General features: G+C 36.3%; 1 protein-coding gene across 1 annotated transcript in view; it reads left to right on the plus strand.

Moving 5' to 3' along the window:
- The first annotated feature begins 360 nt into the window (after window positions 1-360).
- Window positions 361-27,422, plus strand: part of LOC149070884 (sorting nexin-14-like) — a 50,924-nt gene continuing 23,862 nt past the window's right edge. Inside the window, exons 1-12 of the mRNA XM_089248330.1 lie at window positions 361-697; window positions 3,692-3,760; window positions 7,320-7,371; window positions 7,803-7,949; window positions 8,814-8,857; window positions 10,996-11,083; window positions 14,182-14,423; window positions 15,810-15,885; window positions 21,789-21,833; window positions 21,948-22,031; window positions 23,716-23,830; window positions 26,896-27,051. Coding sequence (XP_089104456.1) covers window positions 570-697; window positions 3,692-3,760; window positions 7,320-7,371; window positions 7,803-7,949; window positions 8,814-8,857; window positions 10,996-11,083; window positions 14,182-14,423; window positions 15,810-15,885; window positions 21,789-21,833; window positions 21,948-22,031; window positions 23,716-23,830; window positions 26,896-27,051 — 1,246 coding nt within the window. The 5' untranslated portion in view covers window positions 361-569. The remainder of the gene's footprint in view (window positions 698-3,691; window positions 3,761-7,319; window positions 7,372-7,802; window positions 7,950-8,813; window positions 8,858-10,995; window positions 11,084-14,181; window positions 14,424-15,809; window positions 15,886-21,788; window positions 21,834-21,947; window positions 22,032-23,715; window positions 23,831-26,895; window positions 27,052-27,422) is intronic.

The following is a 27,422-nucleotide window of genomic DNA, read 5'->3' on the forward strand; positions in this document are numbered from 1 at the left end:
TTGAAAATTCCAGCATCTCGGTTTTCCGCAATTTTAAAATTTCGAGACTGAGACTTCTGTACTAGTTTATGGTTTTTTGTTGGTGCTGCATATATTTCTTGTTCTTCAACTTCCTGAAAAACATTTGTCCCGTTCTTTTAATGTTCAAATATGGTAACGAATGAATTCATTAACCTGAAATACTAATAATTAAGTCAAAAAATACCTAATAATTTTGCATTTGGATTTTTAAAATTTTTTTATGTATTTATATGCATATATATTTTAATCCATATGATATAATTTTTTAATAAACTGATAGCAAGTGGCGTATAGACCAGTCTTTTTTTTTTTTACAAAGCCATTATCATGGTTCAAACTGCGTTGCGAGAAACAGATGGTGATGCAACTGCAACATGAAAATTTAATCCTAAAATTACCGTTTGTTTATTTTTAACCGAAATATTTCGTTGCAATTAGCGTCGCAGCAACCGTGAAATGTTAACGCCGCAGTGTAATAATTAATTAATTGCGTTTAAATTAATTAATTTTTCAATGTTTAATCGCGTTAGTAGATCTATTTACCACCCATGGATGGTAACGAAGAAGGAGGGGTGTCACTGAATTCCGTGACTTCGCTCTACTGCAAAGGCAAAGAATTCTTCAATTCAGTCGCCGTGGTGCTCGTTGCCTCCATATTCACCTCTCTATTTTTCAAGTAATAATCTCATTATTTTCATTATTCACTCATTACTTGCCCCCCCCCCCTCTTATTCAATAAATTATTAATGTATTTTCAGTGCATCGATCATGGTAAAATAACCTTAAGCCAGGTTTTCCTAGGAGTTGATCTGCACCCCGTGCAGTATGAAAACGCTGATTGGTTAGAATCCTGAATTTCAGGTACTTAACCAATCCCCATGCAGCACATGGCGCATAAATCCTACTTGTAGGAAAACCCGGCTTCAGGCACTACAAACCATAGGAAAAAACATGGTATTTCTCAAAGTTGGCGATGGGAGCTACATATGACCATTTCCCCCCCTCCCACATCCTGCAGCAGGGATTCTAGGCTAGGATCTTTGCCAGGCCCCTCCCAGGTATGGATCCAAAGCGGTGGGTCTGGATGGGGGCGATTTAACGTGTAGGTTTGTTGGGACAAATTTTCCAATATTATTCGGTTCTTGGGAAGGGCAGCTGTTCTCATCGGTTCCCACCCTAGATCCACACCCGAGTAAAAGCAGACATCTTCAGCTGCGAATGAAGCTGAAGGGGGCAGGCATCTTCGGCTACTGCTGCTAAACCACACATTCACCTTGCCCATGTTCCTCTAAGCATCTTCAGCTGTGAACTGAACAGAAGCAGACATCTTCAGCTGCAAATTGAGTGGAGGCATGCATGTTCAGCTGTGAATGAAACGGAGGCAGACATTTTCAGCTGAGCAATTTTGTTGTCGCACCAGTGTCCACAAAAAAGAGGTTTTCATTGCAGTTAGAGATTATTTGGACTTGTACTCTTAAGGGGGTCTATGGATATGTTAGTGTCTTAAACTTTATTGTACAAATGAAAGGAGTTCATTATACATGTAAAAAAACAACTAATTTTCACAATTGAATTCGGGATTGCAAATTTATTTGTTGTTCACACTTGTTAACATTCAATTTAGGCCAGGGGTTCTCAGACTGTGTTCCACAGCACTCTGGTGCACCGCTCAGCAGTGCAGAACAGCTTCGGTATAAGGGGCAACTTGGCAATCATAGGCGGAGATAGACTTGAAAGTCTGGGGGGGGGGGGGCACAATGGATGTGATGTCAGTTCCTATATACACGAATACATTATATCAGTCAGATATACAGGTGTATCAGGTCGAGCCATCGGACATCTGGCTCGATGAAAAAGTCAAGAAGAAGGCTGCCAAACACTACAGGAGACTGAAAAAAAAAATGCCAACATAAAAAACAAAAACGGAAACCAACAAGTACATAATTGAATTAAATTACATTAAATTACTAAATATAATAATAATCAAAATAACACAAGGCATCCAGACACTTTTGAGTAAGCAACCGCCCTTCCTGTTTAAAAAATAAAACTCTGGATAAAAATAAACCGATCAGGATATAAATAAAACCCAGACTCTTGTTTAAATAATAAATCAATCACAGTAAGCAGGAAAAGTAATAAATATGAAAGGTACAACCTGGTATATTTATATCCAATAATTGCGGAAAAGTATAGTATAATGGCGTAGTATAACAAAATGGGCGTTTGAAATTTCGAAAAAAAGGTGCTGTGGCTGAGGAAAAACAAGAAGAAACAACAACTAGCATTGTCTAGATAAGGCCTAGAACAACGGCAACCCAGCACCATTATGTTGGCATTGGCGACTTATCATCGGGAAAAAGTTGCCAACTTGGCGTGTCCTTTATACCAAAGCTGTTCTGAAGTCTAAGGGATTTGCAGAAAATTCACGACCAGTAATTCATCGATGGAAAATTCACAGACAACAGTTCGACACAAAACAGTGAGCAAGAAATGGCAGAGTGAGTGAATCAGTAAATGATACAGTAGTTGGTGAATGAGTGACAGGCAGATAGAGTAAGTGAATTAGTGAATGAGCATCATGATCAGCAACCCAGTGGTAGACTGGGTGATCTACTGAGTGAGCGAGTGACAGAATAAGTGACCTAGTCTGGGAGAAAGAGTGAGCGAGCCAGTTAGTGAGTAAGCAGGTGCGAGTGAGTAACCTAGTTGGTGAGCAACCAGGTGATGGAGTGTGTAACAGAGTGATCAACCTAATGAGTTGGTGATAGAATAAATAGAAAGAATCTAGTAAGCGAATGATGAAGTGAGCAACCTAGTGAGTAAGTGAGTGATCTAGAGATCAAGTGCGTGACCAGCCTACTGATAAAGTGATTGAATGACATAGTGAGCAGCATTGAGTGAGTGGCCTATAAAGCAAGTGAAGAAAGTGAGTGACCTAATGAGTGAAAGATGTAATGAGCATCCTAGTGAGTGAGTTGTATGATGAGCATCCTAGTGAGTGAGTTGTATGATGAGCATCCTAGTGAGTGAGTTGTATGATGAGCATCCTAGTGAGTGAGTTGTATGATGAGCAACCTAGTGAGGGACAGAGGGAACAACCCCATGTGTGAGTGATAGAATGAGTTATGTAAGTAATTTACTGGGTGACCTGGTGAGTAAGTGAAAGCGATTTATCTCTAGTGACTGGCCGGTTTCACTCATTCATTTCCTTGCTGATGCAATCATTTATTCACTCACGTATTCAGTCACTCTTTCACTTTCTCACTCAATCATTCATTCACTCATGTCGAACTGATGTCTGAATTTTCCCAGTAATGAATTGTTGGTCATGAATTTTCTCGCAGTGAATTTTCTAGACGAGAGTTGAAGGACGACACAAAATGATTGGAAATTATGCCAGCGTGTCTGTTAGCATGTAAAGGGGTCCCTAAGTCCTGGACAAGTAAAAAATACACTATTTTGGACCAGTTTTGTCGGGAGGTAAATTGTTTGACACCTATGAAATTTTGCTGGTGCCTAATTTTTTTTCGATTTGTCAAGCTCTGTCCTAAAACATGCAGAGATATGAATTGTTTTGTTATTATATTAATCTTGGTTTAACATTTTGTGGTATATTCCTTCAAGTGCATTTGATGTGTTAAAATCTTCCGTTTTTTTTCCACTTTAGTTTATATTGGGGCATTTCTATCATCATATGGTTTACGCTTGGATGCATAGCTGCCTGGTATCTTGTGAGGTAATGTTTCATGTTTATTTCGAATTGTAAAATAAATGAGATTCAATATCTCTGTTACTGATTGTATTCAGTTATTGTTAGGAGAAGTGTTAACCGCACATAACGCATCTCCATCTAATGCTAAGTGTTCTTTCCCCAGAACTATTTCCGACAGACTACCCGTTCGTTTGTTTGGGGGTTGCTCTGAAAGTTCTGAGCAGAGTGTTCGTTCTCTGTGAATTCTCATAAGGATTGTTTTTGGTCAGCACGCTGAAGAGACGCCTCAGATCTGGGATCTTATTAGGCTTATTTATTTAATACCCCTTCACAGTAATAGACAAACCTTTAGTTACCCTGGTGGAACTTTTTTTGGTCGCAACCTAAAATCAAAAGCGTGATCAATTTTGCGACCCGCAGATCTGTTTGGTTTTCAAAAATAATGAAAAACCCAGTGGCGCAATAAGTGCATCTTTATGAGGACTAGATGTACTCGTACTAACCCATCGTGGAAGGACACACACCCCAGAGGCGATTTTTTTTTATGCCTATGGGGTACAGATTTTGCCACCCTTCTCCTGTGTCAGTCTGATTTTTTCACTTTTTCCTCAAATTTGCCATTCCTTAGAATTCACCATCTTAGGCTGTAGCCTGCTAAGTCCCCCCCCCTTTTCCAGCAGATGCATTTCTGCCTCTAAAGTTATGGTCACTCACTGAACTGGTCCCTTGCTCTCTATGTCAGTGGTTCTCAACCTTTTCGACTTGCATAGCTTTTATTAGCCTATAATTTCTATGGCGTAGTCCAGTAGGCCTCTTTTCCTTTATTCATCAAATTTATTGATTTATTTTGTTTTCCAAGAGTGGCCTCTAAAACTCCGCAAAGCACCGGTTGAGAACCTTTGCTCTATACTCTGTTTGCTCTAACTTGGGTCCTGATGTAAACAAACCGCTGTACCAATTTTTGATATCACTCCGCATTCTTCATCTCTATTGGTTGTAATTTTACCCACCCCTTCATTACGTGTTCCGAACACGTGAGTTTTTCCCTAAAACGCGAGATTGTAAATTCGTTATGAAGAATTTTCCTGGAAATTTTTTTTTCACTGTTCTCCAAATTTTGTTGAAATAAATCTCCCAAAAAAAAGTTTGATAAGGTATTCTGTCGTTATCATGGCATACTCTTCAAGAGTTGGGATGACACTGCTCCAGCCCGGACATTGCCTGCGACAATTCTCGTCATTTTTTTATTTTTTACGCTATAAGTTTACTATATAGAAGGGCTGTTGAAAGGTCGGTCTGAGGGCCCGTCAAAGATCACATCCTTGGGGGGGGGGGGGGTCGTGCTGCAGGATGTGGGGCCGTGGTCGTTACAAAAGTTTGTGCGAGTTGTTTATTATTTTACAGCAGATAGTGAGAAAAAAAAATCCTCTTTTCTTCTCTTCTTATTTCTTTTTTTTTTCTTCAGAATTTTACAATTTTATTTCTGAGCTGATTTTCCTGGGCCGGATATGCTACCAATTATAACGTGAAACAAATTATGAACAACTTACCGTTGTGTTGCCGCTTTTTATTTTTCTAGCTGGTCTGTATATAATTAAATATTTCATAATCTACGGGCTGTAGAAGTTCCAATTTCATGAGAGAGTCATCCACATTATTTTGAATCTTTACTTCAACCTGTTGTTTTTTGTCAAGACAATTTCGGTTTTTTATCCATGCGTAGGTTGCGAGCCATGACCCCAACATCCAGCAGCAGGAGCCCCAGAACTGGGATCGTTAATGGGCCCCCAGGCCAGGCTTTCTCACAGGATTACAGTGTCTGTCATAATGAGGCTAACTGAATCAAAAATGAGCATTACTTTTTCAAACCAGATTTTTGAAACACTACCTTCATGTTTACGTGATAATCCTCAGACTTCTTCGGCTCACCACCTTAGACGAAACCAATATTACTTCCTCCCAACAAGCTGCTCAAGCAGAAGTGTGAAGTCTTTTGTAATGCATATATTCACCACGAACAATAAGTGCCCCCCCCCCCTCCCTCTCCACCCATATCCAGTGTACATCAAAGCGTGTGGGTGAGAAAAAAATCTTGTTGTCAGCAACTTTGTTTATAGGAGCCCAGAGCAGCTGCAAAGAAAATTTTCAAATGACTCTGCCAAACAAGATAGACATGCATATTTCATTTATGTCATCAAATGATAAAGAAGAAAGCTCTTTTTCTTGCAAGACCTCTTGAAGAAGCGTATGCAAGTGTATATCAAATCTGTTTGTGAATAGGAGTAATAATAATAAAATGAAACTTCCGTTTAAAAAGGGGACGGTAATGTTTGAATGAGAAAGACATATCATGTCAACACCTACCCTGAAGACATAGCAGCAAAAACGCTTTGACCGATTTTTAAAAAATATTTTTTCCCGTCTTCCAGATAACTTTGAAATAATATGAAATAAATATTTTAAAAAAATAAAAATTATGAGGTGTTTTATGGTATGAGGGGCAAACGACAAAGGACTATATTTTTGGCGGTGTTGCACAGTAAGAAAAGGTGAAATGTTCTTCCACCAATCATTTTGGGCATCACACATGTGCTTTTATTTACATCAGGACCCAAGTTAGAACGAACAGAGTATAGGTCGCTCTTTTGGTCATTCACACTCTTGCTTATTCTAATTCACTCTTTTTCTCTGTCACTGAACTGGTGCCTGTCTCTCTAGGACACTCTTTTGGTTGCTCACATGTCTTTACCTTTTCTTGGTCACTCACTGATCTGATCTGTTGCTGTCTGGGTGATTCTTTTGGTCACTCACATGCTTTCATACTCTGTAAGTAACACTCATTTGGCAACTTCTATATTTTCACACACTTGATCACTCATGACCTAGTTCCTCTTTATCTGGGTCACTCTTTTGGTCTTTCACAAGCTTAAAAACTGTTTTTGTCGCTAACATTGCATGAACATTCTATTTCACTCTTTTTGTTCCTCATTGGACTGATCCTCTCTCCAGGCCTCTCTTTTGGCAATGCTGGCCATTCATTGACCGAGCCCATTGCTCTATAGACAGTGACAGATTTACGGTTTTGTTGCTTGTGAGCTTAAGATATTTGGCCGCCCTTCTTTCACTCTACTCTGATTTTCTTGATAAATCATCCCTCAAATTTGCCACCCTTCTGAACTTGCCACCATGGGCTATAGCCCGCTTATCCCCATGGACTTATAAATTTAAAACCTCTGAGCTGAGAATGAATGCTCAGATATGACACGGTTACCAGTTTTTGGTAGACCTGCGGTTATAAACCAAAGGCATATGACACCTGTGGAACAGTTTTCTGAGTAATGGCACCATGTAATGTGAATTTCCACGCTATGTTTCATTTAAATTCAACAAATTCTGAGCGGCATCATCCAAAGTGATTAATATCTGATTTTCTTGTTGCTCGAATGAGTAGAAATTTCTCTGCAACACCCTGAGTTGGGAAAGTTTAATTTCGATAACCCTGCTTTACATGCTATATCTGAGTGTTTTTGTTTTGGATAACTTCATGAATTGTACAACCGTTTTTCGTTCTTTTACCTTTCAGGAATGGGAGAGCAATTGCCAGTTTCGTCACTAAATACAAGAAACAGTCAACTGTAAGTATTAATTTGTATATACTGAAAGGGTTCTTGGTTTCTATTCAATAAAAGTACAGTCAATCCATAATGAAACGAGATCATTTGCTCACTCACTAAATCCCTGACTCACTTGATCAATCACTCACTTATTATGTCACTTTGTCAATGAATTGTGTCTGAACTTTTCCTAGCCATGAATTGTTGTGTAGGTGAATTGTGTGGCGATGTATTTTCTGCACATTCTTATGAAAGGTGTTATATACAGTGAGTAAACTCTTTTGTCGAATTCAAGCCATTGCTCGGGAGGGGGGGGGGGGACATCTTTGAGGTGGAGGGAGAAGAAATTCATTAAAACTGACTGAGAATAATTGTTTTTTCTTCTCCATGCTTCACTTGTATCTGTATGTACCGTTATTTTAAGATGGTGGCTTTTTTGTTTTCGTTTGCAGCCCATCCGTAGGAAACCATCTCAGATGATGTGTTCTGTCTGCGATGCAGTGAACTGTAGGAGGCATAATCCAGAAATGAATGTGAGTTTGACGAAGCCATGGCTCAACCAAAAGGTTCCTCAAGAAGTGGATGAGGCATTGGAAGAGGTAAGTTTTCAAGAATCTTTGCCTGTCAAAAATTCTAAAAGCAATGTTCTCATGACATATCTGATACAGTGAAAATCCTATACCCTCTATAATGAGATAATTGACAATATAATGTCATCACTCTCTGGTCCTAATGCACTTGTCAGAGTTACAGTAGAACCTCTTATATCAGGCGCTCACAGTCAGCAGACACCTCCCATTAGTGGACACTTTTTAAAAATATGTCAACCAGCCTCAATGTATTTTACTATCCATTAATGGATGCTCCTTGTGAGAAACTGTGCCACATCCGTTATCGAGAAGTTCTACTGTAACCTATAATGATAACTCTTTTATAATGATATGTTTCTCTGGTTCCTTGAGTACCATTATATAGTGTGGCAATCTCTGATCCAAGATCTTACATGTCCAAGAAATATCATGATGACGTCATTTTCCTCAAGTCTATGTACATGTTTCCCCCAGTTGCATTGCTATACCAGTGCAGTGAGGGAAATTCTTCCTAGTACGCACTCGAACGTAGATGGTGCTTTTAGTGCTTTAACTGGAATAAGAAGGCATAGTTCCTCTTGCTTGGCTGTTTCTCTGATCTGACTTAGAGCGTGAGAACTGTTGGTGTACTTCGAGTTCTTCATCTATGGGCTGCCATCTTTGTTGATGTTTGAGCAGCTAACATCGTCAAAACTATCCTACGTTAAACAATTGGGAGATTTTTTTTTTTGACAATTGGCATTCATCCCAATAACTGTAGAGTTGTATCCATTAAGCTTTTTTGTTTTATTTGTGATCGATTTCTTGTTGTGTGATTCTAGGTTCCTCGAACTAATTCAGAAATTCTGTGTATAACAATTTTTTTTTTCACAGATATTGAACCTCATCATTGAAAGGCACATTCTCTCCTGGTACAAGTAAGTTTTCTACATTGTTTATTATTGAATCTTTACATCAAGGGTGTTCAACCTTTAGGAGAATGTGGGCCACTTCATTGATTTGGTAACGTGTCATGAGCTACTTAAGTGATCTGTAAATGTATCCTAGGCTGCTTGGGAGGGATCTGGAACTGTGCCACAGGTCACTCAAGGCGAATTTTATTAGTGTTCTACCCCAATTTCGGCAAGAATTTTATTGGCATTAAACCCCATTTTGACAAGAATTTCATTGATATTGTCTTCCTTTTGAAGAGAATTTTATTGGGAATTCTGTTCCCCCTCCATTCTCTGCCTAATCAATTTTATTCAAAACTAGCTATAATACTCTGCGCTGCCCGGGTTTTTTTTAATGAGGCTTTTTGGATCACATGATATCTCCCTCTTTCTTTGAGGGACATGCAAACTATGGCTACTTCCTTCGCTACTCATGAAATAAACAAATCTCGATTTAAAGAAACATAGAAATGAATATATTTTTCCCCCCTTTTTAAGGGGCGCTAAGTATTTTCATTCCCCCCCACCCCCTGAACTTCAAGTTATCCATCTGCCTATTTCAGCTTTCTAAAATGCTTAATTAAAGCTGTGGAATTTTTCTGAGTACTTTTTATGGGCCCATAATTAATTTTAAAATATCCTAACCCACATGAATTTATGCAGTTGAATATCAAAAGACAATATGGAGACATTAATTTTCATACTTGAAAAGATACAAATAAAAAGTTTAAATCAATGTTATTGCATGAATATCCAACTCAAAAGTAGGTCCGGATAATTACTTCATATTTAGTTTTCTGGGCTTCGTATCTCTAAGTGAACTCACTATTTCAAAAATATAGAATTCTATACAATTTTTAAAATTATTAATGTGACAGAAAACCCCACAAAATTTCCGCATTTCTACAGTAAAATCAGCAATTTTAACACTGATTTCTATGAGGGTCACCCTTTGCCTGACTCTCAAAGCAATGCTGATGATGATTCGAAAAGCCTCATTACTGGGAGTGTTGAAAATGTGGCAAACCATTATAAAGGCATAAACTATTATACATATACTAACAGGATTAAAGAAGTGACAAACCATTGTAAAGGCATATACACGCCTGAAACGCATTGCTAGGAAACCACAGTAACCAAAGTAAAGGTTCTGAAAGTGATTGTTGAGGCCCAAAACCATTGTCGTCCGACAGTTTTTTGCCCATTTGGGGCATTTGCCCTGCTCTGAAATTTTTTTAAGTAGCCTATCGTTCAAGTTGGGTCCCATTTGGTATATATGCAAAATTTGGTGACGATCGATCTAAAATTGTAGATTTGTATAGAGAACATACACACAGAAAATGAATTTTATATATATAGATGAAACTGAAGCGACAACATAGTCAATGCAGGTTAATCGTGGGAATGCATGTAATAGGCCTATTTATTTACAAACACAGTCAAGTTGTACACGACTATTCGTTATATGAGCACACCACCAGAACATTGCAAAAAACAAAGGTCTCAAAATTTCACTGATCTGTCACCAGGTTGTCAATAATTCCAGAAAAAATTTTAGTAAGTCAGCAAGAGGGGAAACATGATATCAATTGAAATCAGTATGATCAGGTCAAAACAGCAACTGCACTGCCATCTAATACTGCATCTATCCTAGATAGTACAGTTAAGAGCAGTGCCTGTTCTTCTTGAATTCTGGCTCTTTGCGGAAATGACTTTTTTTGGGGGCAAAAATAAAATATAATAGCATTCTTTGAGACTGTCTCATATGCAGGGGTAGATCTCCAAAGATGATAAATTGAAAATATTTTAATATTTTTGTAAAAAAAAGCAAATATTGTTAGAACATGCTAATTTTATCATTCCGAAATGGTCCTCAAAATTTTGTGGGCCTTGGACACTTGCCCCATGCAGAGAACGGGCCCTAAGAGTCAAGACACTATAGTGGTTATGATATATTCATATTTGTTCTTTGCGAAAGATTAAAATAAATTTTGCATCAAGACTTTTTTTATTTTGGAAGTTATCTCACAACCCTGTTTAAGTCAATTTAAACAATAGCATTGCATGCATAATATATTCTCACAGAATCATATATTGCTACTCTATTTCTTTGTTTCTTACAGTACTCTGAGTTCAGATGATACTTTCATCCAAGAGATAAGAGTTGCTCTTAGATTCCTTGCTTCTAGTCTTCTTCGAAGAGCTTTACAGGTATAAATTATTTATTTTCTATGAACAATTCGCCAAGAAGGGAAAACACAAATGCAGACCATTATTCTCAATAATGACATTGTAACTTACTCATATTAGCGTTTGAAAGAGTAGTGAAAAATTGGCTCAGAGCAGTATATAAGAATATGATGAAACGTTGAGTTTCCCCTGCTGGTGTCTAAGTTATTGTTATGAGTAGGGCTAGAATTTTATGCCCTAAAACTTTCTAAAATATGCTTTATGAAAAATGAATTTATGCTCTTAAAAACTGTAAATATGCCGTTTAAAACGAAAACCATGGGTTAAAAATTTTTTCATTCCTAACTCAAATAACATTAGTTTTAGCAAAATAATATGATAATGACAAGTATTGATGCAGTCTAAATTATTTGAACCATTACTTATTTTATGAACAAAAATTCTTCGTCTTACTAATTTCATCCAGTCAAAATTTCCCTTTTGAGTAAGTTTCTCCCTACAAATTGAAAATTAATGCGCTGCCATCTATAGATGAAAATACCTATCCAAGTACAGTATTTAGCTTTAGAAAAGCATTGCACAATATTAAAATGAATAAATAATTCTTTTTATTTGATAAAAACTTAAAATTTTCCACAAACACTAAAAAATTCCCCCATTTACCAATTTTTGACAATTTTCCCCATGAGTTGCCATCACCGTTTCGATGATTAATTTATTTACAGCCACACACCAATGTCTTTGAAGGGCTAGTATTTTTATGCTCCAAAAATTCAATGTCATGGTTGAAAAACCGGAAATTTCAGTAATTTCATTTTTACCTATCAGCAACGACGTTTCATTTTTAGTGCACAAAAATCCTAGCCCTAGCAGCTCTACCCAGAGGCAGCAACCACAAAAACCAGTCTGAAGCAGGATTGGAATAGCGTGGATAAATTAATTTTTTGTCGAAAATTGTGGAATATGCAAAATATGCTTTAAAATTTAGAAAATTTGCTCTATCATGCGTAAAAATAGCAAAATATGCAAATGCATAGAAATCCAAGCCCTACTGATGTAGAGGGGTTTTTTTTCTTGATAATTTAAGAAATAGTCTGAAATTCTACAGACAGATCATACTGTATCATAAAAAAAACTCAATATACACACTAAATACTATACAAGCAGTGCATGATTAATGTTTATTCCGCTTTGCATTATATAAAATTACTGCATTTCAAAAAGAGCACCCTTAGTAGCTCGGATTATATCTACACGATACTCAATTGGAATCCACATTTTTGCTAATAACATGGATTGCAGAAGAGTCTCTAACTTCAGTGATTCTTGTCTCCGGTTCCTCGATGTTTGCTACACACAAGACATAAACTATGTTTTTGAAGTATTTCCCCCCCCCCCACAAAAAGAATGTTAAATCTGATGGCCATAACAGGGGTGCATCTTGTCTAATCCATCTGTCAGGGAAATCCCTGACAATATTTATGTAACTTTTTTTTTACGTGTTATGTTAGTTTTATTATGATACAGTGCCATCTGTTGGTGGAGTTTCCAACTGTATTCTTATATTTATTGGGGAAAAAAAAATATTTGTGCCATGAAAAAATTTCCAAGTTCAATTTCTTATGTCAGTTGAACTTTTTTTACAAATTTTTGAAAGGTTTCATGGACTTTTCGCCTACATTGTATTTTTGAACACATAATCATGCTCTTGTATGCTAATAATTGAAAACTCCTCTGAACACCTCTATTTTTTCTCACGAATTCTTGTGACTTAAATCTCTCTTGCAAAGTCAATGAGTCATTGAGTAAATAGTGCTTTTTCATAAGAGACGCTATCTTATCCATACAAGCAATAGGGTGCGCCTTCAGAGTGGAAGGACTATAATTATGGCAATAGATATATATATATTTGGTAATGGGGGATATATACAGGCAATGGATCATAATTATGACTGGACGTTGCATTAAAGGATTTAATACTCTGGGGAGTAAAATAAATAGTTTCTGCGATACATGCACGTGTTGTCATTATTTTTTTCACCAACCCTTTGTATTTAACCCAATCAACTCTGATTTAAATACCCAATGTGTAAACACTGCACTCAGATTTTGCCCAATCAACTCATATGAAGTGGCGTTCACATCCCAGTTACAAAAGAACGTGAACTCCACGTCATACAAGTTGATTGGCTTAAATTATTTGGAACAAGTTTCCATTCCTTTGTTACTATATCTGAAGTTGAGCCCAAATGTAGCAAAGTCGCACGAGAACGTGAAAAACACTTGCAACACATCTGATCTTAAAACTAATACACGATGAATACTTGTTTAATGAGCGGAATCCACTTGAAGTGCTGTTTCTTACCTATTATCTGTGGACTAGAGGTAGTTCGCATAGATGGGACAGGTAGTCGTCAGACAGACATGAAAGTTGAATTATAATTAAAATGAAAATTATTTGTGTATGTCACAAAGATTAACAGTATTCCCCGTTGGTTTGAATGAAATGTTAGGCCGATTTCCTAGTCAGTAGTTCTCAAAGTGTATGTCACCAATCTTTGTCAGAAGCGAGCTGCTGATAATGATGTACACCTGTTCAGTGCTTTGAAGTGGTTTTTTATTAGAGTATTCTGGAGAGACTTGGGATTCTCAAAACTGAAAAACATTGATATAAATGAAACTGCTGTTATATCGATCCCTCTCCATTGACAGAACCAACACTATATATAGATAGAGATCACCATCTAGCTGTATAGATAGCATTTACAGAACGCACAATATTCTTTTCTCTGAATAATACAGTAGTACTCTTCTCATTAAGATTTTTCTGAAAAATTTTCGATTTAATGGAACTTCCTGAAAAAAGTTCCACTCTCTTGCAGAAAACTACATTAAATCGATATTCATAAATATGGCATTTCATTATATAAGCAATATTTTAAAAACTATTTTGGTATTGGAGGTTCACTGAGACTGAAAAAAAAATTGTCATGTGCAGGCTCAACAAATTCTACTCAATCAATTATATTTTAGCCTGTTATCAATTCTAATTTTTCAGGCATTATATCTTCCATCAACAAAAATTTTGAATTTCATGTTTTTGTAATTATTTGTCATAGGTTGATTTGGTGCAGCTTATCACAGTAAAAATAGCCAACGCTCTGTTCCAGCACCTGGAGTGCTACACCCAAGCTCTCAAACACGCTAGTTCACCCCGTGAAGTGGAAGCCGCCTTTTTCCGCTACCTCAGTGACCATAAACACATAGCCGTCGAGAGCAGGGAAGCGGAACTTTCATATCTGAGACAGCTCACTGAAAATCTCTTGCCCTATGTTGTACAGAAGAAAAATTTGCAGTGCAGGTGAAGGCTGTTTATTGTTGTGATCGATAAAGAAATCAGATGTAGACTATGTTATTCCTTATTTCATTTCCTCCTTCCTTTGTTTTCTGCTTTCAATTTTGATTAATGTGTTGTCAGTTAACGTATATCTTGTGTTAAATTAAGTAGAAAAAATTTAAAATGTGATTATGATTGATGATGATATGTGATTATGATTGATGATGATATGTGATTATGTGATGAAGCCTTTTCCACAATAGCCTTGTTTTTGAAACCCGATTTTGCCAGGCTGTTTGTGTTTATCTTTTTTCTGATGCAAGGTTATTTTAATGAATTCTAATATGACAAAAATATCTTGTCCTATCCAATTTTTTTTTCCATATTCTCTTCCCTGATCTGAATGATAGATCTGTTACCATTCTTCCCCCTGCTCTCAAAATCTGCACACACCTTTCCTGAGCTTTCTAAACACTCGCCCGATTCTCATGAGGTTTGTAAATTATTTAGCTCTCACAAGTATGCACCTGCCACTAATGTGGGAATCAACTTTTTTAAGTTTTCTGAATGTAGACATATTTACCCCTGAACTTTTTTGATCATGGACACACATTTATGTTAGGAGCTCATTGGATGCTTGTTCACACATCCAATCAGCTCCCTAAATGTGGACTCAGTTATTCTGAACATCCCTAGTGTCGAAATGCCCCCCATGTTCTTTTTCTCTTAAAATATTAGCCTACTTAAAGAGACGCTTATTGCTAAGTAGTTATACAAAATTAGAGGTTCTCCCGCATCCCTTGGGAAACTTTTTTGCTATCTTAGGTGAGGGGCTCACAGTATGACACTTGGGCTGTTATTGGTTATTGTTAAGTTATTGGTAGAACTTGAACAAAGAACCCCTCTCAAAATATGAATATTCTAGGCAAAATGGCCATGGTGCAGAAGAACTTTGGTTTAGTGTTTTATTTGCTCCAAATAGACATCTGTGATGTAGAGTGGAGCAGAATCGATACAATCTTCTCTCCTGTTCAAACATGACTGAGACTGAAGTCGAAGTCCCTCTGGACTACTGCTAGTTACTCCCCTTGCAATCATTCAGCACTAAAAATTCATACACAACATTAGATACACATTCAGACTTAGGTACAGATGCACACTCCTGGCACAAACTTATTCAGTAGTGAATTGCCCATGGCGATAGACCAACGTTATGCTCTGTTGAAAGAAAGCCCTTTGCTTTCATAGAGCTTGATCGTCACGTAATATTTGCACTCTTCGATATCCAGAGACCGCTGTTAGTTTTTTGAGATAAATCTCTCGAATAATAAAAAAAAAAATTTCAAAGCTGTTCTTGATTTTCTTTGACATTTTTAGAATTAAAATTTTTTTTTATTTCTCTCAATACAGGAGTGCATGTTGTTTAGTGCGAGAAATCTTTTGTAATTTATTGTTCTTGCCTGTTATGGACATAATCGCTGATCCAGTAAGTTCTTTTCACCATCTATCTATTTCTTTTTGAATTCTAAAATTGTGCGTGTTATAATGCAAAAATTAATTGAAAAAAATTGATTTGTATGAGAGTATTTGTGATTCACAAAACTTTCCTTTAATCCAAGTTGACCATTGACTGAATCTGTTTCGACTCTTTCTCACAGTTGTATGGTTAGCACACCAAACTCAACCCATTCAATCCCAGAGCTACATCTCAATGAAGGTTTGGGTGTGATTCTCATTTCAAGGATAGATCTACAGCTCTGATTCATAAAAATTGAATAACGTAAAAAATGCATTACAATAATTTTTAAATAAATTTAATTTCACTAGAATGAAAATCTCCACAATTTTCAAACTGTCAACTGATTCTACATACTTTGTAGAAAAACAACTTCACAAATTCAGAAGAAATCAGCATTTCGGAAAAATCACTAAATTACAACAATTTTTTACGTGATTCAAAAAATTATGATAATGTTACAAAACCTAGGATAAATCACTCAAAATGAATTCAATTGAATGTTCAGTATTTTGTGGCATATCCCGTAGTCCTAATAAGCTCTCTCAAATGATTTCGCATGTTTTCTCGCACTAGATTTTTTGTAATAATTTTTACTGATAAGTATCAGTAAAAATTATTACAAAAAATGAAGAAAATTTGAAGCCCAGATGGGGTTCATTAAAAGTTCATTTTTGTCTTTTGGAGAACTTTTTTGAAGGTGTTTCTTCACATGACCCCTTCCCCCCCCCCCCACCCCATAAATTCTGGATAGGGCTGAAATCTGGGGAATTTGAAGGCCAAAGAAGCAATTTATTTTTTTTCTTCAAGCCAGGCAGTGGTCAGTTTCGAAGCATGAGAACATTCACAGTCTTGTTGGAAGATTAAATCACTATCCAATAAATCTTCAGCCGATGGTATCATGTAGTATTCTATAATTTCTTGATGTACATTGGAATTCACTCTTCCAGTCAAAATGCAAGGCCTTCCTGGGTCCTCAGCGCTCATAAAACCCTATACCACAACGGAAGAAGTGAATTTCACTGATTGCTTCATGCATTGCTTAGTGAATGCTTCATGGTGGAAATTGCAAACACCTTAGGCCCTCCTCATACGGGGAAACTAAAGTCCGGCAACTGATAAGAGAAACCGTTTCCAGAAAACCAACACGCATATTTCTATAGACGCCCTCACACAAGGAAATTGGCGTATTGGCGACGAAATATCGAACGCGACTCAATCACTTGGCGACTGGCATGCTAGTCGCCGCCAACTTTAGTTGAAGAAACCAAGAAACCGCCTCTAGAATTCCTTCATATTTTCGTCATTCGAGTAAATTGAAAATCAATCCAGAGTATATATATTATATGTAATAAATTATTAGTTGAAAGGATGTGAAATTTTGACAAATTTCAGCTCACAGGTGAATACGATTTCTTTATTTAAATTGGTACTATTTTGAAATTATAATAAAATCAGGGGCGTCGGAATTGTTTCGAAACTGTGGGTGCTCGTCTTTAGTTTTATATTAGAAATTTTAATTTCTGAATCAATTCTAGGGGTGCTCGGATCCATGTCACAATGGTCGAAACCATGCCACTGAATGAAACGGGTCTGTGGTAAACACATGGGCCCACCCGGGCACACCCTCTCCCAGGGGAATTTCAAAAGAAGATGGGGCATCACGACAATTAGATCTGGTAAAAAATTTCAGGAATAACCAAGTGAATTTGCCAAGTAGGTCCTCGAAAAAAAAATACATGGCTCGGGGACCCAAGATACTCTTAAAAGACGGCCAGCCCTGGGTAAGCACCTCCAGAAATTTTCAAAATACCGTCTACTTTCACAACATGTACCAAAACAAGCACGTGTCGTATAGGAATGGTCTCCGATTTTCCCCCTTGCTTGGAATGTCTGTAATTTAGGTCACATACACGCACATCTGTGTGTGGGAGTATTCGGGGAAAATCATTCCCTTAAACATAAACAATTCATGTTGTTTGTCTGTAGTTTTGTCTACAGTTTATTTTTTGCTTCTCGGAATCGTAGCTTTCGCCGTTTCATCTAATGAAACTACTCAAAATCCTACGTGACAATACTTTAACTAATAAACAATAACTTATATAATAATCAATCCAACATATACGTACCGAGAGGCATACTTATTGAGGGAAAACAGACATTTTATTGAGATTTTTTTTTTCCATTGAAATCACTCAAAGCAAATGAAATTATACTAAAAAATTATATAATTTTGCCATTTTATTTTCATTTCAAAATGATATTTTGAATAAAGAAATTGCATATTTACCTGTGAGCTGAAATTCTGTAGTAATTTCACTTTTATAATAGAAACAATTTCACTTATTTCTTTGTAACGATTTTTATTTAAATATAAATAAATAAATTTCGATAAATTTTTTGATTTTTCCTATCCCGGTTAACAAGATAGTACCGGCAAATAAGAATGAGAACCATAGACTGTGCTGTTTTTACTCAATTTTCCGGGCTTTGAATATTTTTTTAGTAGCGCCGTGTGAGGGAGAACAGGCAACTCGATTCGTTCAAGTCAACTCAACTCTCAAGTTGAGGCAACTCTGGTTCGATTTTAGTTTACCCGTGTGAGGAGGGCCTTAATCATCGTCTGACACACAAAATACTAATTCATTGCTAAAACGTATCTTATTTCAGTCCTGGTAACCCAGCAGTCCTTATTTCACTATAGTACTCTAGCATTAATTTACTTGCATGTAAGGAGCAACTTTCTCTTGGACACACAGGATTCATATCCATAATGACTGAGTCGTCTCAGTGTGGTGGAGGATGACACATTGACACCAAGTTCTTCCCGCTTTTTATATATGAACCTGATTCTACAAAAGCAGTTTTATCTCACGGTTTTTAAGCGTCTCTCCTGTCTTGCAGTAGTTATTGACTTATGACACCATTTGTTAGATTCACTCAAAATTATTATTTGAATAATTTCTTAAAAGTTTACTCGCACTTGCTTGAGAACACTTAGCTTTCTGGGCAATCATCTGCTGAGTAAATCTTTTTTGTGGGTATTCACTAACAGATTTTAGACCACCTGTTAAATCTTTCTTTTAACCCATTTTCAACACACGACTGAATAAAACCGGTTTGCAAGGCTTCCTTTATATATCTAACAGCTTCACAATATTGTGATTTATGTGAATTTTGGCACTAACACTTAACCAATCAGAAACTCCACCATTATTCTAATATTTTGAGCCATCTCTTCTGATTATTCAAATTTTTTGAATATTTTTTAAAACATGTTATTGCAATTGAACATGTAATAAATGTCACGGGTAACTTCAATTTACATTCTAAATCCTCTTGGCTTCTATTTTTTTCATTAACTTCCATTGTTTATTTTTCCAGTGATCCTCTGTTGAAGAAAAGAAAACTTTTTTTTTGCATTATTCTAATTTTTTGAATCAAAATTGTACTCTGAATTGAATATCTATTCTGAATTCGATTTAAATTTCAGTCGCGGATCTGATTAACTCATTAGAGTGTGTAAAATGACGTTGAATGGCTAAATTGAATTTGAACAGAATTTTATGTAGTCACAAAATTTGAAAACAATCCTTATAATTTAAAGTCCTTATAATTTATATAGAGGCCTTTCATGAGATGCCTATGTTATTAAGTCAAGTTTCTGTGGCCTTTATTTAAGTATGATCCTCTTCATTTGCTTGGAGAATTTTTCCAGCTCTTCAATGATGCTCCATCCTGTGAATTTGTAAAAACCACTCCACAACACCATGTCTCAAATTTGTTCTGGAAGTGCACATGACTTTCTATCATCCAGTTTTAGATGATTGTTCTCATGTTTTCATGGGGTGGGATTCTGCTGAAAGCCCTCCTCGCAGTTGCAATGATGGCTCCTATGCAGTCATTAGCGCAGGTCACGGCCACTACCATTGTGATTCCCACATGCTGTTTCTACTATGAGTATTGACTGATTTAAACCATCTTTCTTGCTAATGTCAATCATACTCGTGAATGTTCAATAACAATAAAAGTACTTGGGAAATGTAAGATGACATGAATATTAGAAGGTTTTTATAATTTGTCCAACCAATCTTTCAAGAAAAAAAATGGCTGATTGTGTATGTGTGTGTGTGTAAATCGGTAATATTCAAATAATTTAGAAACTGCTTTGGAGTGCCTGCTTGATGATTTAATCATTACCAAGAATTCATTCGTCAGCTGTGCAGGTGCCCTCTGAGGGAGAACCTTGATTGCAGGTGTCGGTTTGACGACTGGTATGCCAAAAAAAAAATTCTACTAAACCATTGCAAACCAGATAAATTGTTTTGCTGCAGTATATCCATGACTCACTTTAACACTATTAACACTGTAACAATTCACTCACTTTATCACTAGAATGATGGAACCAGTCATTTTGACAGCAAAGCTACTTTGACATGTAATTACACCAAAACGGTTTTCCTTAGATTGTTGAAATGTTTCATGACTTTTCTCATCTTGTTGAGTCGGAACATTTCTATTTTAGGAATTTAACAAAGTTTCTTAGTTTAATGGTAAAATGAAGTTCTACTTAGAATGAAGGTAGTAGGCATTTTGACTGTTATAGATGTATTTAACCAATAACCAAAATGGACAGTCTTATATGAATAATTAATATTGAGGGAACAGATATTCTACCATGGTGTTTGCTTTTCTCCAGTACCCATTTGTACCATTCAAAGGTACACTTTGAAAAAGCTCTCATCATATTTCATTCAATTAATTTACCATTTCTATGTATCTTTGCATTTTTACTGCATTGTATTCACTGGTACAATGTCACACGAAGAAAATAATCTTCATTTTTCACTATTTTACCCATGGACAGGGCTTCAGACCAAAGACCAAGACGATTATTAACACTTTTTTGTTTCTTCACACTATAGAGAAGGCCTGGTGGGGGGGGGGGCTCAAAGATCCCAGCCTAGAGGCTCTGTTGGATTATGTGTGGATCCATTGTTTTACCACATATACTATGCTTTTGACTGAGAAAAAAAAATTCTAAAGTTGGTAAGCAGGGAAAATCTAGGTCTTGTGTACCATGCATACACAAAATTGAAATTGTTGAAAAGGAAATTTCTGCCAGAAATTATAAAATTTTATTATTCTACTGATGAATGTCGTTGATGTTTTAACAAAATGAATTCATTCAGTGCTGTACAATGAAATCAGCATTGAAAGCTGTCTTGCATATGTATTTTACATTGCTCAGGACTTTTAGCTGCTATTCACAGATTTTTCATTCCACACATTCAATCTCTTTGGAAATTTCTCAAGCATTTATACTTCAAACCTTTTCAGTGGATTGCCACGTGAAAATGAAACCACAAATTACCAGAGCTCAAAAAATCAGTCAAACCTCTTTTCATTGCAAAACAAAACATGGGATTCGTCTTGATCATAACAAACCCTTTTGTCCAAAATTCCAAAAAAAAAATTGGTACATGAACAAGCGTTTATTGAAAAATTAATCAAAGAGACTGAATAGATATTGTTTTAAGTAAGTTCTTCAAGTTTTTCAGTGAATAAAAATAATTTATGTTGATTTTTTTGGATTGCAGTCAAAATAACTGCTTCTGTCATTTCTGGTAGTTCGAAATTCCCGCCATTCTAGAGTTAAACAATTTTTCTTACACATTTAATTTGTGGAACCAATAAAATTTGATTTCAACTTGCTCTTTAGTCAATGATTCATGAAATTCTGTTTCAGTTGGAATAACTTTTAACATCGAAAAAACTTTTTATAGAAAATTACGTGCATGTAATCTCTCTCTCCAGTTTAATATCTACGAGCATAACTTATTTCTTTGACTTATTTTCCTCTCTTTTCACAGGATATTGTAAATCATTTGCTGCTTATATTTTTTGATAAAACCCCAGTAAGTTTTCCGTAATTTCTTGATTTCGTTAAAATTATTGCAGCTCTTATTTATGCATATTGTGCCATAAATTGTGCTGTGTTATTGATACATCTATATTGATATTTGTTTCAGATGATTGAGCTGCTTGATAGTGATAAACCAAAAGTTGAATTTTTATCAAATTTTGTTAAATTGCCCGAGTCAAAAAAACCTTCTGTAAGTATGAACATTTAAACTATTTTTATTAATTGCATTTGTCTTAGCTGCTACGAATCTAAAATTTTTATCTTTCAGGATCTAGTTTTATATATACGAAAAATTCAGCATCATCTACTTCCAACTTGGAAGATGGATGGTAGTACTTCTCGAAAATGATCACACTCATACACTTCAGGCATAACAAATACTTTAGGTACATGTTCATACAAACACTTCCCACCATGCATCGATTTATAAGAATTTTCTCAGAGGACTGCTTACAAGGTACATTTGCAATTTAGTAGTGGCTTTATAATTTTGCTTTTATATTAATTTCCGGGCTAAAGCTAGCCACAGTTTTAGTGGGCTGAGTTCACATGCTCTGGTGGATAAGACAAAAATGAAAGAAAGTAAGATATTGTTTGGGACAATGTTCCCTATAAAGCTTTGCATGTGTGGCTGCACACCATAAAGACACTTTAGCACATACAAAACTAGCAAATATATCATTGCTGTATATGGTTTATTGCCATACTAATGGCGACCGAAAAATCTGGAATTGGCAAAAAAGATAAAAATTAGAGGGAACATGGGGGAATGTGTGTGTGGGGGAGGAGGATGTGTACTAGCGATTATGTAGGGCAGCAAAATTATTTTATCACCAAGCTTACTGAAACCTGGTCTGGGTTATGAACTCACACAGACGACAGCCCTTTATCCTGAGAAACTCACTTTCTACTCAGAAATATTGTTGGTGAGTTTGTTGATCTTCTGGCTATCATTTCATATTCTTCTAACTATCATTTCATAACACCTAACACATTTCAGCTAATAATGGGTACCATTTGTCAAAGGTAAACTACAAGTTCAGTTGACCAGTGAGAACTCAGTGTTAAGTGATGAGTAACTCTGTCAATCAGAGGCAGCTCTTGGGACATGCACCACTCTAAGAGGAGTGCCAAATCAGAGTTAAAAGAGCAAAAGAAGCTTTTTGAACCCAAAAAAATTTGGCGAGAGGACACTGAAAGTTAACGTGATCTGTGCAGGTAGAGATTTTTTTGTAGCTATCTCCGCTGCCAGTCAGGGCATTTCCCTCTCCATCCAGGAGATTTCATCATTTCATTTGAGGTCCTCAGCAGTCAACTGAACTGGTTTTTTGCACATAACGTTACCATCATGCAACTGTGAAACAGTTGTTCATCTTGTATTTATTTGTCTTCATTAATGTTTTGTACAGTAAATGTGTGATAAATCAGCTGATTGTACATAATCGCTGATCAATTTGGTGAATTCTGTTCATCAAATTTATCACATTTACTGGTGATTATGCATAATCATCGGTTCGTACTGGTAAATATGATAAATGGGACATGAGAGAAATTACTCAAATTTATTGGGATTGTAGGCAAACTTCAGTCTAGATTGATGAATTTGATCATAACAAAGCTGGCTGAAAATAAAACATCTATTCTGTGCTTAAATTTGGCTGCAGAATTGACAACATTGCCATTTGATTGATTGTTGTGTAAGGTCATAGGTTGAATAGGATTGGTTAGATTACTTTGTACTTCACAATTAATATTTCATAATTACCAATTTATCATATACTTCTTCATACTTCCAAGTTTTACGAAACTATACCTAGTCAATATGGCATTATTACTTGATTGGTAAAATTTCTTTGTTGTTGTTTTTTTTACAGATGTTACACACAGACCTCAAAACAGTATTACACGATCAAAGTCTATTATATTTGTTCATGAGTTTTTTGAAAGAGGAATGTTCTATAAATGTGTTGCAGTTTTTGCTAGCTGTTGGTGAGTTTGTGTTTTTGAATCTAGAATTCTTTTATGTCCTTCCAAGTGCTTTGAATTTGTATTGTCTGAAATGAATCATGTAGTTGGACTGGACCCACTTATAACAAGAAAAAACAACAAAAATATTCATTTTATGCAAACTTTGTTATATCCATTCCGTCTCGATAAGCAATATGAAATTCTCAGGAAAGGGAACAATTTATAATATCGGTGTTCATCATAAGTAGAGTCTGAAAATTCAGGCAAAATGCCATAAATGTTTTTTTTTTCCTATTTTCTAACGTTTTTTTGCAAAAACTAATTTCTTGAATCTTTCCTGCCATAAATGTCTATTTTAACATTGTTTTACGTTTATTAATCAATTTCAGAGGCCATATTCTATAGAGCTTGGACATTTTAAGTATTGAGAACTTGCGCTTTTTAAAATCTCTTAGAATTAATTATCAGGAAGCTCCAACCCCTTCCACTATGATTTACATTCATGTCCATAAATTAAAGATAATTCAGAATCACACGGAAATCGAAATCTAAAGTAAAAATTTCACCTGTAGAATTATCACACACACATCTGCAAGAATGATATGCAAATTTCAGGAAGCCACCAGATGATGCCGATAGTACGTCACATGACGAGAGTGTAAGGGGGGGGGGTATATAAGGAATGGTGGCAAAGAAGTGATATTGTTCACAAGAGCTCTGTAAGGCACTCAGTGCCATAAGCGAATAGTTATGACACAGAGGACACATGTGGATAATTTTTTACGTGGTAGAATTATCGGCTGCGTGGAATGTGGGCATACTCAGATGGAAGTATCCGAGGAACTTGGAATTGCCCAAAGTGTCATCTCTAGGCTTTGGCAACGATTCCTAGATAACGGAAATGTCAGTAGACGTTACAGTGCAGGTCGCCCCCGAGTTACAACGCCGAATGAAGACCGGTATTTGGCAGTAAATTCCAAAAGAAGCAGACGGAGCACAGCATTCCGACCTGTTTCATCAGCTATATGCAGCCACGGGTACCACGGTTTCAAGGCAAACCGTGTACAGACGTTTGGGAAACATTGGTCTATATGCTCGCAGGCCTGTCAGATGTGTTCCGCTCACGGCAACTCACTGTCGGCAGCGATTAGCCTGGAGTAGAGAACATGCAATGTGGAAATCGTCACAATGGGCTTGTTTGATGTTTTCCGACGAGTCCAGGTTTAGCTTGCAGTCTGATTCACGTCGGACTTTCATATGCAGAACGCCAGGTACCAGTTACCACCAAGACAACATCATTGAACGACACTGTTACGGTGGTGCAGTATTGCTCGTTTGGGGTGGAATTATACTGGGTTTCAGAACAGATCTGCATGTTCATACCGGAACCATGAAAGCCCAAATTTATCGGAACATCATTCTGGAACAACATGTACGTTTGTTTAGGGGTGCCATGGGCGCAGAATTTGTGTTTATGGATGACAACGCCGAGCAAACATCGTAAACGAATGCCTTGAATCTCAGGATATAACCCGTATGGAATAGCCAGCATTCTCACCTGACTTGAATTCGATAGAGCATGTGTGGGACATGCTTGGCCGATGAGTTGCAGCCCGTCAACCACCTCCTACATGTATACCGGAACTTCTGAGAGCATTGCTTGCTGAGTGGAGTGATCTTCCCTGAGATCAGATCGATAATTTGATACTCATCATGCCTAGGCGTTGTACGGGCTGTATTTCATCGCATGGGAGACGTACAATGTATTAACCATCATACCAACCATGTAATAGTAAGTTTTTGTAAAGGAGATATTTTTTACAATTGCTCCAGGGAGCAAAAATTGTAGTTTTTATGAATGGTATCATACATACACCATCGTTTTTGTTCTTTATCTTTTGTTTAATAAATGGGCTTTATGAATAAGTAACGTTTGTTTTGTTTCTGAACCTTTATTTGCCGGAGCTGGCATTATCCTTAATTTATGGACATGAGTGTAAACATGAATATTCGTAAGTGCTGGAGGTATGGAAAAATTGGTGTTGCAGTGCATTAACTTTGCTTTGGCCAGATGATGTTACACATGAATGTTTGTTTTTCAGACAAAAGACAGCCTATGTATGAGAAAAGACTAGAAAAATTAGAAGTTTGTTTTTCCCATGCTTCACATAACATAACTTGCTCATGCATTGGACTACATTTTTTCTGTATAGCTGACCCAAGAGGTCAACAGATGACTATTCCAAGAGGTCAACATTTATGGCTCACATGGCAAGGGAGAAGAATCTGACTAGACTACAACCCTGGGGTCCATGTTGTTTTAATTTGGGTTTTTTTACACTATAAATGCACTGCAAACAACCATGGCTGTTTATTCTAGATACATATTCAGTATTAGATTAAATTGACCAGAGCTGCCATCAGAGGTGTGTGACAGGTATGGTCCCACCGGATTCCATTGCTTAAGAAAGTCCTGCATGTGCGGCAGTATAAAGGAAAAAATATTTAAACTTTTTTACAACAATAAAACAAGATAGCTTTGTTTCAACTATAAAAATTGTGATAAATATTCCTAATACAACAAATAAAACAGTAATTATCCATAATTCGAAGGAGCCCATGATCATTTTTTCTATGGATTCGGTGTCTGATAAGGGTAGTCCTGGAATCCAACTAGTGTAATAATTAATATCTAACAATGAATAATTATAACAATGAAATTATTTATAACTAACTAATAATTTCATTGTTATCCAAGTTAAACTATAACTGAAACAATAGATGAAGTAAATATTTGACCAATTTTTTAGCAGGTTTTCGGACCCTTTATAACTTAGCTTTTAGTTATTTTTCTTTTCTTTGATTAATTATAAATGCTTTTTTTTTTGGTGCCTATTTCAAGAATTTTTAGTTTATTTTTGCCTACCTATTTCTGCAATTTTTAGTGTCTAATTCTTCCTGGCTCTAGTTGTAAGCAAGTCTGACTGTATTTTGATGAATCTACTTTGGAAAGAGATGCTTCTTGTAATATTTGATTTGTATGAATTTCTATTGACCTCTTTTTTTTTTTATATTTATGCTTACAGATGATTTCAATGCTGTGATTTTGAACCCTGATCTAACGCAAAATGATCTGGAAACACTCCATCTACAGGCTCAGGAGCTTTACAACACTTACTTTTCTCTGAGTTCTCCTGATCAGATAAATTTCAGTGATGATGTCGTGCAGGAATTTAAAGAATGTACGATTTATTTCCTTTATTTAGTCATGATTAAAAATTGTTATGCTGGGAATTCTGAACTCTCTGTACAGACTTTAGGAGGGGGGGATGAAAAGTACACTAAAATAAACATGGAAGAGGGGCAAAAAGAACACTGTAACAAACATTGTAGGTACAAAAAGAAAACTATAACATTATGGGAGCAAACTCTACGTTTTTCTTTTTTGCTCTTACACGTGGGGGGAGGGGATCACTAACAGCAGTCTAGAAAAATGAGGAGGAAAAAAAACGCAACAAATTTGGTTCATAAAGTTACAATAAAGCTTCGTGATGGTGAGGAGAAAGGAAGTATTGAGAACTGGATTTTGAATATATTCCACTGGTGTTTGGAC

The sequence above is a fragment of the Pholcus phalangioides genome, unplaced genomic scaffold, assembly GCF_987345545.1.
Source record: "Pholcus phalangioides strain wild (caught in Gottingen) unplaced genomic scaffold, Ppha-v1.0 ptg000020l_1, whole genome shotgun sequence".
Taxonomy (NCBI): Eukaryota; Metazoa; Arthropoda; class Arachnida; order Araneae; family Pholcidae; genus Pholcus; species Pholcus phalangioides.